This window comes from Bufo bufo, chromosome 2 (genome assembly GCF_905171765.1).
Source record: "Bufo bufo chromosome 2, aBufBuf1.1, whole genome shotgun sequence".
NCBI classification, from domain to species: Eukaryota; Metazoa; Chordata; class Amphibia; order Anura; family Bufonidae; genus Bufo; species Bufo bufo.
The window spans coordinates 448,624,080-448,640,063 of NC_053390.1; the positions used below are offsets into that span (position 1 = coordinate 448,624,080).

General features: G+C 46.9%; 1 protein-coding gene across 1 annotated transcript; it reads right to left on the bottom strand.

The window, feature by feature from the left end:
* Positions 1 to 8,441: 8,441 nt before the first annotated feature.
* Positions 8,442 to 15,454, bottom strand: RPS15 (ribosomal protein S15). Its single transcript, XM_040417536.1, has 4 exons — positions 15,369 to 15,454; positions 14,105 to 14,190; positions 13,785 to 14,019; positions 8,442 to 8,592 (listed from the first exon to the last, which is right to left on the bottom strand). Exons 1-4 carry the CDS (start codon positions 15,369 to 15,371, stop codon positions 8,479 to 8,481), a joined length of 438 nt encoding a protein of 145 aa, XP_040273470.1. The 5' UTR covers positions 15,372 to 15,454; the 3' UTR covers positions 8,442 to 8,478.
* Positions 15,455 to 15,984: the final 530 nt, after the last annotated feature.

Sequence of the window (15,984 nt, forward strand, 5' to 3'; positions counted from 1 at the left end):
TTCATTATTTGGACGAATTTTTGTGTTTGGGGCCGGCGAATTCCCGTGTCTGTTCTTTGTTGTTGCACACGGTGCAGTCGGTTTTTGCGCGTTTTGGGGTACCGTTAGCGAGGGAAAAGACGTTGGATCCAGTGACGGAATTGTGTTCTCTGGGGATCGTCATAGACACTGAGAGGATGGAGTGTAGGCTTCCAGAGGACAAGTTGCTGAATTTGCGGCAGGAAATCGATAAGGCCATAGTGCGGGAGAAGATTAGGTTGAGGGATCTGCAGTCGTTGTTAGGGAAGCTTAATTTCGCATGTCAGATTATGCCGATGGGTAGAATTTTCTGTAGAAGGTTGGCCGCAGCTACATCAGGTGTGTCTGCGCCTTATCACTTCATTAGGTTGCGGAAAGAGTTAAAAGGGGATTTAAGGGTATGGGCGGAATTTTTGGGTCAGTATAAGGCCTCTTTCACACGACCGTTTTTTTTCCCCCGTTTACGGGCCGTTTTTTGCGTTCCGTATACGGTCCGTATACGGAACCATTGATTTCAATGGTTCCGCAAAAAAAGCGGAATGTACTCCGTATGCATTCCGTTTCCGTATTTCCGTTCCGTTAAAAGATAGAACATGTCCTATTATTGCCCGCAAATCACGTTCCGTGGCTCCATTCAAGTCAATGGGTCCGCAAAAAAAACGGAACACATACGGAAATGCATCCGTATGTCTTCCGTATCCGTTCCGTTTTTTGCGGAACCATCTATTGAAAATGTTTTGCCCAGCCTAATTTTTTCTATGAAATTACTGTATACTGTATATGCCATACGGAAAAACGGAACGGAAACACAACGGAAACAAAAAAGTGAACAACGGATCCGTTTAAAACGGACCGCAAAACACTGAAAAAGCCATACGGTCGTGTGAAAGAGGCCTAATGGGCGGGCGTTAGTCATGGGGGAGGTTTGTGATATTGTGGATTTTGAGTTATATACGGACGCGTCGGGGGGAGTGGGTTTTGGGGCTTATTGTCAGGGGCAATGGTGTGCGGGTGGGTGGCCGGAGTCGTGGGTAGTACGGGGTTGGGTGAAGAATATGGCATTGTTAGAGCTTTTTCCCATTGTCATGGCGGTGGTGTTGTGGGGGGAAAGATTTGAGAATAGGAAGGTGCGTTTTCATTGTGATAATTTGGGGGTAGTCCAGGCTATCAACAGTTTATCGGCATCTTCCCCGCCGGTGGTTAGGCTATTGCAGTTTTTAGTATTGCGTTGCTTGTCGATTAACGTGTGGTTGGTGGCAGAGCATGTCGCTGGAGTGTCTAATTCTGTGGCGGATTCCCTTTCTCGTTCACAGTGGGAGCGGTTCCGGCTTCTAGCGCCAGAAATGGAGGTGGAGGGTCTGGAGTGTCCGCTGTGGCTGTTGTGGATCCTGGAGGAGAGGTGATGGGGTTGTTGAGGGACTCACTGAGTCCGGGTACGTGGAGGGAGTATGGTAAGGCGTGGGAAACCTGGGAAAGGTGGAACAGGAACTGGGGAGCAGGTGTTGACAATGGGGGTATTAAGCTAGTGATGTTGTTGGGACATTTAAAAAGCGAGGGTTGGTCAGTGTCCAGAGTGAATCATTTGATTGCGGGTGTGGCATTTGGGTTCAGGTTGCAGGGAATGGCGGATCTGACAAAAAGTTTTTTAGTAAGGCAAGTTTTAAAAAGTTGGCGTAGGGGGGCGGGTAAGGTGACAGATCGGAGGAGGCCGGTGTCTTTGGAGTTGTTGGTACAGATGGGTGAGAAGTTGAGCGTCGTTTGTAGCTCGGGATGGGAGTTGGGGTTATTTAGGGCAGCATTTGCACTAGCGTTTTTTGGGGCTTTCAGATTGGGGGAGTTGGTGAGCGGCAGTGTTAACAGAGCGGGTGGGTTGAGGTGCGAGGATGTGGAGTTGGCCGAGGATAGGGTTGTGCTTCGGATTCGTAGGTCAAAGACGGATCAGGAGGGCAGAGTGCAACAGTTTACATTGTTTTCTGTTCCAGGTTGTGGTATGTGCCCAGTTCAGTGCGTGGGGAGTTATCGGTTGGGGATTAAAAAGGATTCATTGCCGTTTCTTCGGCATGAGGATGGTTCATTTTTGTCTAGATTTCAATTTTTGGCAGTGTTTAAAAAATGTTTAAAGGCTTTGGGAGTGCAGGAAAAGGAGTATTCTGGACATTCATTTAGGATTGGGGCAGCGACTGAGGCGGCTAGATTGGGGGTCAGTGATGAAGTAATTATGAGGATCGGGCGTTGGGAGTCGGTTCGGTTTAGATCTTATGTTAGGCCGGGTTTTTTGTAGTTGTAGGGGTCGTGTTAATTATGTTTTTGTTTGTTTGCAGGTTTGCCGGCGGCCTTGGTGTGGATCTTGGGACACTCCTATGTGTTTTGGGGGGCAATCAGAGCAGATGTGAGGCCGAACGGTCGCCAGCTGGGGTTGTGTTCAGATGTGGCTACGGTTAGGTGGTTGGGGGTTAGAGGGATGTTATGGGGGGGGGGGTGTTGCGGGAGGTGCATCAGTTTGCGCGGCTGGATCGTCCTCCGGATGTGTTGGTGCTCCATGTTGGGGGCAATGACTTGGGGAGGCGTCAGTTTAGAGAGTTGATACGGGATGTGAAGTTTGACCTGCTGAGGATCTGGGCGTTGTACCCAGGTGTGGTAACAGTTTGGTCGGACATTGTTCCGCGTAAGTCATGGAGGGGGCAAGGTCTGTGGAGAGCCTTAATAAGGCCCTGATAAAGGTGAATAGGGCAGTGGGCCGATTTATGGCAAAGAATGGGGCTGTGGTAGTGCGTCATGAGAACTTGGAAAAGGGTGTTGGTGCATTTTGGAGAACGGATGGCGTACATCTGAATGCGGTGGGGACGGATTTGTGGTCTTTGGGGATCCAGAGTGGAGTTGAGATAGCGTTACGGATGTGGAGGGACGCGCAGGCTTGAGGATGTCAATCTGCGCGTTGTTGGAGGCGGGGGAGGTCCTTGAAGTGGAAAAATATGGTGGTATCTGAGGATGGGAGGGCCCCGCGGGAGGGGCTGGACTCTCATGGAGGAGCTGGTATTAACGAACTAGGCGTCCATCAGTTGCTGCCTCCGAGCTGGGTTCAACGGCTGGGGGCAAGATGGAGACGCAGGTTTTCCCGGTGTTTATGAGGTTATTGGGGCTTCTAGGGCCTCCCTCGTCATTGGTTAATTTATGGTTATTAAGTTATGTTATGTATTTATTCAATAAACGGCTGCTGTGGCCGATTAAATCCGAGCAGTAGTTTCGTGTATTTTATTTCTATGAGGTTGGGGGGGGGGGTTTAAGTAAAAATATGGTTTTAAGGGACCGAACAGATAGCCAATTCCCTCTTCATGAATCCTCTGGCTGCCCCTGCTGATCAGCAGCTCCGCGACTCCTCCCCTGTGTCCTCCGAGACAAGTCCTGCGCTGCTCCTGGCTGAGGCAGGCTTATATACGTTACACAGCTGTCACGCTGTGGAAAGGGTACTGGCGGCGCATAGACTCTCTGCCAGAGATCATGTGAGAGAGGGTCCGGGCGCTGCGCAGCATGAACAGAAGTATGCAAAAATGTTAAAGGGGCCGCGCCGCGGAAACGAGTGGGCCCCGGCACTTGCTCGGGTATGCCGGGTTATGACGCCGGCCCTGTTGACAGCTGTCCCTCTATGACTGTGTATACAGAGATAGCTGTCAATCACTGATAGGACCGCCTTCTGGACTTCACAGTCCAGAATAAGCAAGAATTTAAATGAATAAATGAAAAGTTTTATAGAATCTTACTCCGCAAAACTATATATAAATTAGCTCAGTTCCTCGTGCTCTGTAACATGTTGGCTGTAGCTTACATTGCACTTTCATGGTGACTGGTTCCCTTTAAGGAGTGGCACTATTTACAGTACACAAGAAGCATGTTCCATGCAAAACAGCATACTTTCCCCCACATTACCTAGCCAAGAGAAAGCCAACAGCTACAAGGAGACCAAGAGGACACAGAAAGCATCTGCAGTGCACAACTCCAGGACTGCCAGGTCAATTCTAACCAACACTTGGACAATATCCACAAATAAAATAGTACCCATTGTTTAAAGGGCATGTCACCAGGAAACTCACTGTTAAACCAGGCACAATGCCTAGCTTGGCTGAATATAAAGATGCCTTTTACTTTGCAATCAGTTCCTTCATTCTGGAGAAAAAATACTTTTAATCCATATGCAAACTGGAAGTTAAGTGCACCGAGAAAGGCCAAAGTCACTCTGTCCACCCTTCTTACTCTGCCAGCCCCATCTCCTTCTTGATTGACAAGGGCAGGTGAAATTACTATGCAGGAACCTGACCTGAAAAGGCTGGCAAAGCGAGCAGGGAACTGTATTTGCATATGGAGTCATGAAAAGTACTTTTTCTCTAGAATGAAGCAGTGGAGTGCCAAGTAAAATGGTGTCACATTCAGCTGAGCTAGCCCTACCAGGTATTGGCCCCAATTTACTAGTGTGTCTGCACCTAGAATCTACGAAGTGGCGCAATTTTGGTGCCAACAGGGTTTCTTCATATTTTTTTTTTTTTTTACTCGTTTGAAAAGGGGCAGAACTTCGAATGACAGGAATGTGGCCTAAGATGCAATGTTTTGCACCACAACTCTGGTGTAAAGTGAACCAACCACTAGTTGGTATTGAGTCAGAGAAAAGTGTCTACTTCTGCACCAATTTATCATCCAGCCTGGGCCCCTGTGATAAATCGTGATCAGCCCGTATGTCGGCCACATCTCCCTTGACCTGAACTGTCCACATCAGATTTATGGTGCAGTCAGTTCCTGTCACATTGCGGGTCTATTGTACTGTACTCACATCATCATGTAATCAGTTCGGGTCAGGGGAACCACAGTCAGTCGGAGATGTGGCAACATACAGGTTTTCCATGCTGATCACTGTTGTGTGAATCAGCCATAAGCCTAGGCCATCTACAGCAGCGGTCCCTAACTGCCGGGCCGCGGCCCAGGACCTGGAAGATTGTTTGCTGGGCCGTCTAACGTGGTACTAATGAAGCTCTTCCATTTGGGAAGCGCTTTATTAGTACAGGAGGACCAGGAAGCGGTGAAGGATCTGTACTCACAGCTTCCCAGTCCTCGGCTATCAGCTGTGCAGGGCTGCACACAGTGTGAGGTCACTCTGTGCGCCGCGATACACAGCAGGATGAAGAGGATCACCATGGTGAGGAGCAGGAGAGGTAAGTGGTTTTTCTTTTTTTTTTTGTGCTAACAAGGGATGATGGCTGACATGGGGGGCTTATGGTTGACATGGGGGGCTGATAGATGGCTAAAGGTTGGGGTGTTCATCTGAAGTCTGATTAACATTGGGGGTCTAATCTGAGGTGTAATGAAAAATATTTCTTTCTTATTGCTCTACTCTAAAACCTAGGTGCATCTTATAGGGCAAAAAATACGGTACAGTGCAGCAGAGACCCATGTCAGTTTATATATTTTAATATGCACCGTGTTTTGTTATGCGCGTGAATCAGCCAGTGCCGACTAGCACCCCCGGTCCCTGGGAAAATGGTCTTGCATGAAACTGGTCCTTGGTGCAAAAAAGGTTGGGGACCACTGGTCTACAGGATAAGTAAGGGAGTTTACATCGACATTATTTTTCCATTCTTCTGATCCGTCAGAACAGAAAAAAAAAAAATATTGACCCTGTAAAATGTAAGCACATTTGCCATCCGTTTGAGCCATTTCCATCTGAGATCCAAGAGTCCTGCATGCAGTATTTATTTTTCTGTTCTGACGGATCAGTGATATGGCCCATCCCTTAATCTGTCCCATTGAGCCGGTTTTAACAGTGAATTTCCTGGTCACAGGCTCTAACAGACGAGCCTATTGCTTTTATTCTGGCATCCATTTCTATTACTGGGCAGTGTGACATTTTTCTGTTTCCAACAGATGTAAATATGAATTTACAAATTCCTGTACATTTATTACAGTAGCTGCCTATTGATGGGCTGTCTGAGATTTAACAAGAAAAACACTAGCAGCAAAGGTTATTAAAAACAAAAATTAAACCAGCACTCATCTGTTCAATTGACCTCTGTTCCAGCGTGATAACTGGGATCAGTGAGGGTTTTAACATGTACAGGGAGGGGTTTGTTTTGCCATCAAGCCGGAAAAAAAAAAACGCAACTCAAGGGTCAAAAAAATTAAATCCATGTTTGTGCTGTGTTTAAAAGGAACCCGTCACCTCCTAAATGCATGTAAACCCGCCAGCAGTACCTCAGGGTAGCCCGCAGTGTGATACTAATCATACTTTTTATCCTGAAGTCCGATGCTGCATAAGGTCAGAAAACGATCTTTTATCCTCCGGCCACACTAATTTGCATGTCAGCTTGAAGTCAGGGGGCAGCAGCCTCCTTGCTTCAAGTCAAGGTAACCACGCTCCCTCTTGCCTTTGAGTGACAGCCCGCAATTCAGCCTCGATTTCCCCAAGTCTCGCACATGCGCGGTGCCCTCTATTTTACTGCGCGATCCCATGCCCTGACATGGTTTACATGCATTTCGGAGGTGACAGGTTCCATGTAACAGCTGGATCTGGCTTTATTTATTAAAAAAAAACTAACTAACCAAAGACTGCAAAATGCCCACAGACCCTGCTGCTAGGCCATCCCGACTCCTATGCAGATTGGACGTCAGCCATGAATGCAAGCTGTATGAGCACACCGCAGGGCCCAGATAGAGCACAGATTTTAATGAAATTATTTTTGGGTGCTCATCACATTTGCAGAGCCCCTGAGGTACCCAAACAGTGGAAACCCCCTATAAGTGACCTAATTTTGGAAACTACACCCCTCAAGTAATTTGTCAAGGGGTGGAGTGAGCATTTTCACACCACAGGAATTTTGTAAAAACACAATAAGCAGGGGATGGTGCAAAATCAAAATTGCAAGTTTTCGCAGTGTCCGTGCAAACCCTATACGCTTTTACATTTGCAGAGTCTTGTGTATCGGTTAAGCAGCAGGCCAGAGGCAAGCCATTGACAGTCAAGTGGGAGCAGCCTTTGGACACAGGGCCCATTAGACAACAGCAGGCACAGGGACCATGAGGCACCAAGTCCATGACATACAGGGGCTATGTCAGGAGCCAACTCAGTATAAATTTTGCTACATAAAAAGGAAATTAAGTCAGACATAACTTAAGGTACTTTCACACTAGCGTTTTTCTTTTCCGGCGCCGAGTTCCGTCCTAGGGGCTCAAATTCGGAAAAGAACCGATTAGTTTTATCCCCATGCATTCTGAATGGAGAGCAATCCGTTCAGGATGTCTTCAGTACAGGCTTTTCAGAAAACCGTAGCATGTTGTATTTTTACCTCCGCCCAAAAATCCTGAACACTGACTGAACGCCGGATCCAGCCTTTTTCCCATTGACTTGCATTAACGCCGGATCCGGCTTTTGCATGTTAAATTCGAAAAATGTGAAAAAAAAAAAGTTAAAGTCCATAAATGGCGGATCCGTTTTTTCCAATGCATTTTTTCATTGTGATCAAAATCCTGATCAGGATTCAAATGTAATCTGTTTTCACACGTTTTTCCGGATCCGGCGGGCAGTTCCGGTGTCGGAATTGAACGCCGGATTCAAACAACGCTAGTGTGAAAGTAGCCTAAGACAGGTTGCTAGACCTGAAAGATTTAAGTCTGCAACCTTGTCAATTGAACGTAGCCTAGTCACCCATTTAGATCTATGCACAGATTTTCTATTAATGTAATTAGAACTGCTGAGGCAACCGGGCTGGTTAAAACACATGCATGGTTTACTTACCAATTTTGGAGTATGAGCTGCCAAAGCAAGCACCAATATTGTCATGCAGCTTCTGCCAACACTTGCATACGGAGTGTTGGCAAGGAGAGGAGAAATGGCCATCGCCATCCATAGTGAGGTAACCACCAGCTGCATTACCCATTTCATCAGTGTTAGGAGCAAGCCAGGGGACCTCCATATAGGCCACTTATAGGGTAGGAAGGATGACCCCCCCCCAATTGAATCCATGGAGTCAGAGAACCCACCTATAGGCTCCGACACCGCCAGGTGGGTTCCGGGCTGCTAAGGGACCTCCCCCCAGAAAGGTGTAAGCAAGGCTATTTGAGAATTGGAAGGAGAGGCTGGCGTCATAACTGGTTAAAGGGATTATCCACAGTCTAGGTAGCACCTTTCTAGTTTGTGTGCCAAAGAAACAAGCTGATCACTAGGGGGCCCACTGCAATCAAGTCTGCCAGTATATACACACACCATTGACAGATTGTGTTCATTGTCTGACATGTCTGTGGTCCTCAAGGGCCTAGCCACCACCTAAAGCTGATAACTGAGACCCTAAGAAAGGAACCTCCATATATTTAAGATGGCCTAAAAATGAGCATATGGAAAGTAATACAGACAAACTTTTTACCTGCACCACAAAGACAAGACAGGAGACTGGAAAAACCACTTTTATTTACAACATGAGCAGGTTACTTCAGTGGAATAAACCTGGAGGAGTGAGTGGCACCAATACCAGGTCTGCCATGTTTTACAGGCTTGTAAGTGATGGAAAATTCCCCCAGATAATGGCCAATCATCTCCGGCTGCAAAATAAAGTAAAAACACGTAAGAGGCTGTGGAAGTACAAGACTGCCAAAATACACTTCGATGTGTTATATTCATGCCCATTATCAACAAGTCGTTCCACTGGGGACACACCAGCTAGCTTCTTCAGATGTTCCACCAGAGTGCTGCTGTGACACTGAAACAGTTAAAAGTGGACTGATGCTGTAAGACAATAGGTCTCAGACAGCAAGTTGAGTATTTGCTCATATTTATACCAATTTTATATAAAGTGGACACATTTTGAACATTGTGTCAGATGTATGATCTATGAAAACAGCCCACATTTACTACTGCATCGGTGTAATGGTTCTTGGTGAAATCTGTCACATTTTACCGAACCATAATGCAAGGAAACCAATAAGAATCCGCTGCACCTTGCCCACCTAGAGGAAGTATGGTTTGGCACGGAGCAGTGTGGCTTACAGTCTATGGACACCTTTGGAGACAATTTTTTGTTTTTGCATTCTACTCTTTTTTTCAATTTATCTGTATTAGAAATTGTCAACTGTTCTTCCTCTACACTACAGCTTTCACTACATATAAAAAGACAATTGCCCTGTCACACAGAATTAGTCGGAGCCGCTCCGACGGCTCGATCTGCAGCCCTCGATCTCTGAGCTCCTGACAGCCCTAAGGGGTATTCTGGTTTCATGATATTGGTGACCCATCCTCGGGATTTCAGGCTGGTGGAGGTACATCTCTGAGCACCCCTGCCAATCAACTGTTGGAAGGGACTGCTGCGCTAGTGCAAGAGCTGTGTTGTCTTCAGTGTTTACCCTGCACCACCACAACAATGTAGATGGCGTGCGGGTAATTACAGCCATTCCAAGGGAACAGGAGAGGAAGCTGTAATTACACAGCACCACTACTACAATGGAGACAGTGAGCAGTAAGCTTCGAATACAACACCGCTTTTACACAAGCGTTGCAGCTCATTGGTGGGCTGCCGAGACTTGAACCTCCACCAGTCTAAAAATTGATGACTGATCGTGAGGATAGGTCATCAATATCACAAAACTGGAATAACCTTTACATGATTCTTACTAATTTGATAAAAGTGTAGTATAAATGGAGTGTACAATCGACACACTAAGCCATAAATACTTAAAGGGGTTCTCTGAGAATCAAGAAAATGAAATACTTAAATATTCCTCTACTATAAATATAATCCCAAATACCTTACATTAGTTATAACGTCTCGTTTTGTCTAGGGAGCAATCATTAGGAGAAATCAAATGGCCGCAGTTTTATTAGTGCACACAAAACCTGTCTAAGGCTACTTTCACACTAGTGTTATTTGATTCCGGCAGGCAAACTGTATGCAAACGCATGTCATTTTTTCTGACTGATCAGGCATTTTTCAGACTGATTAGCATCCTGATCAGTCAGAAAAATGCATTGCAATACCATATCCGTTTTTTCCGGTGTCATCAGGCAAAACAGATCAGGTATTTATTTTTCTCTCATTTTTAAAGGTCTGCGCATGCGCAGACCGGGAGTACGGATCCGGCATTTTGAATGCCGGATCTGGCACTAATACATTCCTATGGAAAAAAATGGGATTCAGGCAAGTCTTCAGTTTTTTTTCGCCGGAGATAAAACCGTAGCATGCTACGGTTTTCTCTTTTGCCTGATCAAAAAGACTGAACTGAAGACATCCAATAAATCCTGAACGGATTACTCTCCATTCAGAATGCATGGGGATATGCCTGATCAGTTCTTTTCCGGTATAGAGCCCCTGTGACGGAACTAAGTGCCTGAAAAGAAAAACGCTAGTGTTCAAAAAGCCTTAGGCTACTTTCACACTAGCATTTTTCTTTTCCGGCGCCAAGTTCCGTCCTAGGGGCTCAAATCCGGAAAAGAACTGATCAGTTTTATCCTAATGCATTCTGAATGGAGAGTAATCTGTTCAGGATGCATCAGGATGTCTTCAGTTCAGTCTTTTTGACTGATCAGGCTTTTCAGAAAACTGTAGCATGTTGTATTTTTACCTCCGGCCAAAAATCCGGAACACTGACTGAACGCCGGATGCGGCCTTTTTCCCCATTGACTTGCATTAACACCGGATCCTGCGCCGTGTGTTCCGTCAAACCGGATGCGGCTTCTGCATGTTAAACCCGAAAAAATGTTAAAGTCCATAAATGGCGGATCCGTTTTTTTCAATGCATTTTTTCATTGTGATCAAAATCCTGATCAGGATTCAAATGTAATCTGTTTTCACGCGTTTTTCTGGATCTGGCGGGCAGTTCCGGTGACGGAATTGAACGCCGGATTCAAACAACGCTAGTGTGAAAATAGCCTTAAAAACACAGGAGGACACTTTACTTCACAACACTGAGGTAAAGAGGTGCTCCATCCTCCTCTCTGCTCTGCTTGTCAAGGATTATAAATACAGCTGATAAAAACTAAGTTTCTCTGTAGGAATAGAGTTCATGAGGAGACATGAAGTACAGAGAGGATACAGGACAGACTGTGGTAATGTGAGGCTGTGATAATGGAGACAGCATACAAGTGCTGCTGCCGCATCACCACCCTCCCTATACTTCATGTCTCCTTCATTCCTACAGAGATTCAGCTGCAGATCTTAGGCCTCTTTCACACTTGCGTTGTCCGGATCCGTCGTGCACTCCATTTGCCGGAGGTGCCCGCCGGATCCGTAACAACGCAAGTGAACTGAAAGCATTTGAAGACGGATCAGTCTTCAAAATGCGTTCAGTGTTACTATGGCAGCCAGGACGCTATTAAAGTCCTGGCTGCCATAGTAGTAGTGGGGAGCAGTATACTTACAGTCCGTGCGGCTCCCGGGGCGCTCCAGAATGACGTCAGAGCGCCCCATACGCATGGATGACAGGATCAATGCGACACGTCATCCATGCGCGTGGGGCGCCCTGACGTCACTCTGAAGCGCCCCGGGAGCCGCACGGACGGTAAGTATACTGCTCCCCCGCTCCCCACTACACTTTACCATGGCAAACAGGACTTTAGCGTACTGGAAGCTATGGTAACCATTCAGAAAAAGCTAAACGTCGGATCCGGTAATGCGCCGAAACGACGTTTAGCTTAAGGCCGGATCCGGATTAATTCCTTTCAATGGGCATTAATTCCGGATCCGGCCTTGCGGCAAGTGTTCAGGATTTTTGCCCGAAGCAAAAAGCGCAGGATGCTGCGGTATTTTCTCCGGCCACAAAACGTTCCGTTCTCTCCATTCAGAATGCATTGGGATAATCCTGATCAGGATTCTTCCGGCATAGAGCCCCGACGACGGAACTCTATGCCGGAACCCAACAACGCAAGTGTGAAAGAGCCCTTACTTAACTGTATTCAGGATCATAATCCCTGACAAGCAGAGCAGAGAGGAGGATGAGGCAGCACTTTATCTAAGTGTTGTGAATTAACTTGTCCTGCTGTGCGATTAGGACAGGTTTTGTGTGAACTAATGGGACAGCGGTCATTTTATGTCTCCTAATGATTGCTCCCTAGGCAAAACAAGCCATTATAACTAATGAAAAGGTATTTGGGAATATAAAGTAATATTTAAGTATTTTTATTTTCTTAATTTCCGGAGAACTCCTTTAAGGAGAGAAACCGTTCTCTGGACCCAGGCAATCAGACTCTGTGCTGTGGATAGGTGATGTATAGATTATGGAACTACTTGAAGTGAAGAGTTCAAATTCAGTGTTCGCCAAGGAAAGAGGCACACGTGACCGCTGCAACGACTTACTCCCCCACGAGACCAGGTCCAGAAGCGGGGGGTCAGGTAAGCATCACCCCCAACCTGGGTCAGGCTTGTCTGGGCCACATATTAGATAACCCCTTTAAAGAGGCGCATCCAATAATTAATCTCAGACCTGCAAGGCCTGCAGCAGCATAATATAATTCACATTACTCACCCTTTTCTACAGCATTGGTCTATTCCAAACATTGGGGAAGTGCCAGCATACAACACATGACTGCTGCCAATCACTAAGGACAGATTGGCTGCAGTGAGGATTCCTGCACATCACTGTGCATAAAGTGTTGTTGACGTGCAAGTCTATGGCATGTAACTGCTGCAGCCAATCTCTGTCCTCAGCCTCCGAAAGATTGGCTACAGAGGTCATGTACTGGAATGTCCCAGCTGCAGTTTGTAAACAAGTAGGGCCAGGAGGACTGGTCCAGTGCTGCAGTGAACGGAGCCAGCAAAATTTTAGGTAAATGCAGGCTTGTCAAAGATTTTTAATTATTTTGGACAATCCCTTTAAACCTTTGCGCTGCAGAACTGACTTGTCTTTACTAGCCACGTTCTGTCAGCCAAATGTCCCACTTTCCATCACCCAAGAACACTACAGGTCAGTGGACGTAGGTCTTTTTGCTTTGTCCAACCCATTTTCCATCAAGCAAAGTAGTATTTGACCAAGGCTACATGCACACGACCGTATGTGTTTTGCGGTCCTCAAAAAAAACGGATGACATCCGTATGCCATCCGTTTTTCTTTATGGATCCATTGTAACAATGCCTAAAACGGACAAGTATGGGACATTTTCTATTTTTTTTGCGGTGCTACGGAGCAGACATACATTTTTTGCTGACCTGTTGAAATACTACAGAAGCTACAGGGGCTAAGACATACCTTACTCTGTACTTTAAGGGAAGCATGTCACCTCTATATGCTGCCCTCCCTGAGGGGAGCATATTATAGTGACAAACACCCCGATTACAGTGGGCTGGTATTCAGTACATTTACAGTACTAACAGGGTGAACCTCTCAGCGCGTACCAGTACTTAGAGGAGTCCTGTGGCCCCACTCTCCTCCACCTTCTGTCTATGACTACACGTCACAGAAAAGAAACCGCCAGTCACAGGGAGGTGGTGGAACCACAAGTCTCTCCGGACTCATCTCTCACCCTGTCCGTGCTGAAAAAGTACTGAATTCTAGCCCGGAAGTGACATCCTGTTGAAATCAGGGCATCTGCCACTATACTATGCTGTTTGCAGTGAGGGCTGCATAGGAGCGGTGACATCTTCCCCTTAAGTTGTAGATCCACAGCTCCAACTCACGGTTTAAGGGTGTAACACCACCCAGGCGATAGAGTGTACATACTGCATGTTAATACCGAGCTTGCTGGGAAATGCCGTTCCGCATTACATAAATATACTGAGCAACAGCCATGGTATTCCCAGAACACTAACCTTGATTTCAACTTGGTTGAAGGCTTTGCCGTTGTAGACTCCCACCATGCTGCCTACCATTTCTGGCAAAATGATCATGTCTCTCAGATGAGTCTTGATGACCTCTGGTTTCTCCATGGGAGGAGCTTCCTTCTTAGCCTTGCGCAGACGCTTCAGAAGAGAGTTCTGCTTGCGGCGCAGGCCCCTGTTCAGACGCCGGCGCTGACGGGCACAGTACAGCTGCATGATCTGCTCACTGCAGAAGAGGAGCAGAAATATTAGCCACCTAAGAAAATAAAGCCAAGAACGCTATGCTGCATACAGGCATGAAGGTTACTTACTAGGACATATCAAGCAGCTGGTCCAAGTCCACACCTCTGTATGTGAACTTCCTGAAGGTCCTCTTCTTCTTCTGTTCAGCGTCCGCCTGCATAAAACAGAAGTTACCATTAATTTGTCACCCAGTATTTCCTGATGTGCCAGACCCAGTGCCTCCTAGTGTCTGCCCAGTAAAGTCATGACATGCCAGACCAGACCCAGTGCCTCCTAGTGTCTGCCCAGTAAAGTCATGACATGCCAGACCAGACCCAGGGCCTCCTAGTGTCTGCCCAGTAAAGTCATGACATGCCAGACCAGACCCAGGGCCTCCTAGTGTCTGCCCAGTAAAGTCATGACATGCCAGACCAGACCCAGGGCCTCCTAGTGTCTGCCCAGTAAAGTCATGACATGCCAGACCAGACCCAGGGCCTCCTAGTGTCTGCCCAGTAAAGTCATGACATGCCAGACCAGACCCAGGGCCTCCTAGTGTCTGCCCAGTAAAGTCATGACATGCCAGACCAGACCCAGTGCCTCCTAGTGTCTGCCCAGTAAAGTCATGACATGCCAGACCAGACCCAGTGCCTCCTAGTGTCTGCCCAGTAAAGTCATGACATGCCAGACCAGACCCAGTGCCTCCTAGTGTCTGCCCAGTAAAGTCATGACATGCCAGACCAGACCCAGTGCCTCCTAGTGTCTGCCCAGTAAAGTCATGACATGCCAGACCCGACCCAGTGCCTCCTAGTGTCTGCCCAGTAAAGTCATGACATGCCAGACCAGACCCAGTGCCTCCTAGTGTCTGCCCAGTAAAGTCATGACATGCCAGACCAGACCCAGTGCCTCCTAGTGTCTGCCCAGTAAAGTCATGACATGTCAGACCCTCACCAGTGCCTTCTAGTGTCTGCCCAGTAAAGTCATGACATGCCAGACCCTCACCAGTGCCTTCTAGTGTCTGCCCAGTAGTCATGATGGACAGCCTTGCTCCAGAACTAATCTTCCATCAGGCAGAGGGTTGATGGAGGAGGGCATCTTAGCACCAGACCCATCTATCTCTCTAAGGCAGGCGGCAGTAAGCATGGGCTACAAGACGCGAGCCTGGAACACTACAACCGCCCGGGCCCAGCAAACACCCCCAGTAATCTCTGGCTTTCCCTCGCTGGCACCAGCCATAACCTGCCACTTGGAACTGCAATGAAAAGACTTATCTGTCACACGCGAGAAATGGTCCCTAACAAGTGCCGCCAACGACGGATGGCATCAGATCATCACTACAAACAGAAAAGAACCCACCATCTTGTCCAGGAGCAAGGCAGGAAAAGAGAGAGATCTCGTAGCTACGCCGCAAATATCGCGAGAGGCGGAAGGCGTTCCAGTTGGCAGGCTAAACGTCACTTCCGGCTCGGTAGGCTGTACATGAGGGCACTTACGGCAGCCATGTTTACTGATGGCGGCAGTGTTTATGGCGCATGTGAAATCTGCACACACGATCTATCACTGGGTGAAAACAATGCAAGGTGGAACCAAGTGATTTCTTACACCGCCTGTTTTTATTTTTTGTTAGTTTTTCCTCCCTGCCTTCCAAGAGCCATCAATTTTTAATATTCTGTTCACATAGTCATATGATTTTTACGGGAAAAGTATTTTTCAATAGCGCCGTTTATTTTGTCATAGCTTGTATTGGAAGATGGGGAAATGTGTGATGAAATTGGAAAAATGGCAGTTCTGCCAAGGCTTTTTGGATCCTTAACTACGCTACAAATCACATGATCTCATTTTGCGAATCAGTACGTTTACCGCAATACTAAAATGTAGTTTTTATTAAGTTATACTACCAAAAATTGAAAACATTAGAAAAAAAAAACATTTTTTTTCCAGTATAATTTCCTCAATAAGAGGGCAGTGCCAG

Coding starts and splice junctions, on each gene's coding strand:
- RPS15 (XM_040417536.1), bottom strand. Junction 14,020..14,104: donor CAGCTGCTTGATATGTCCTA/GTAAGTAACCTT, acceptor CCTCTTCTGCAG/TGAGCAGATCATGCAGCTGT. Junction 8,593..13,784: donor TCAACCAAGTTGAAATCAAG/GTTAGTGTTCTG, acceptor TTTATTTTGCAG/CCGGAGATGATTGGCCATTA.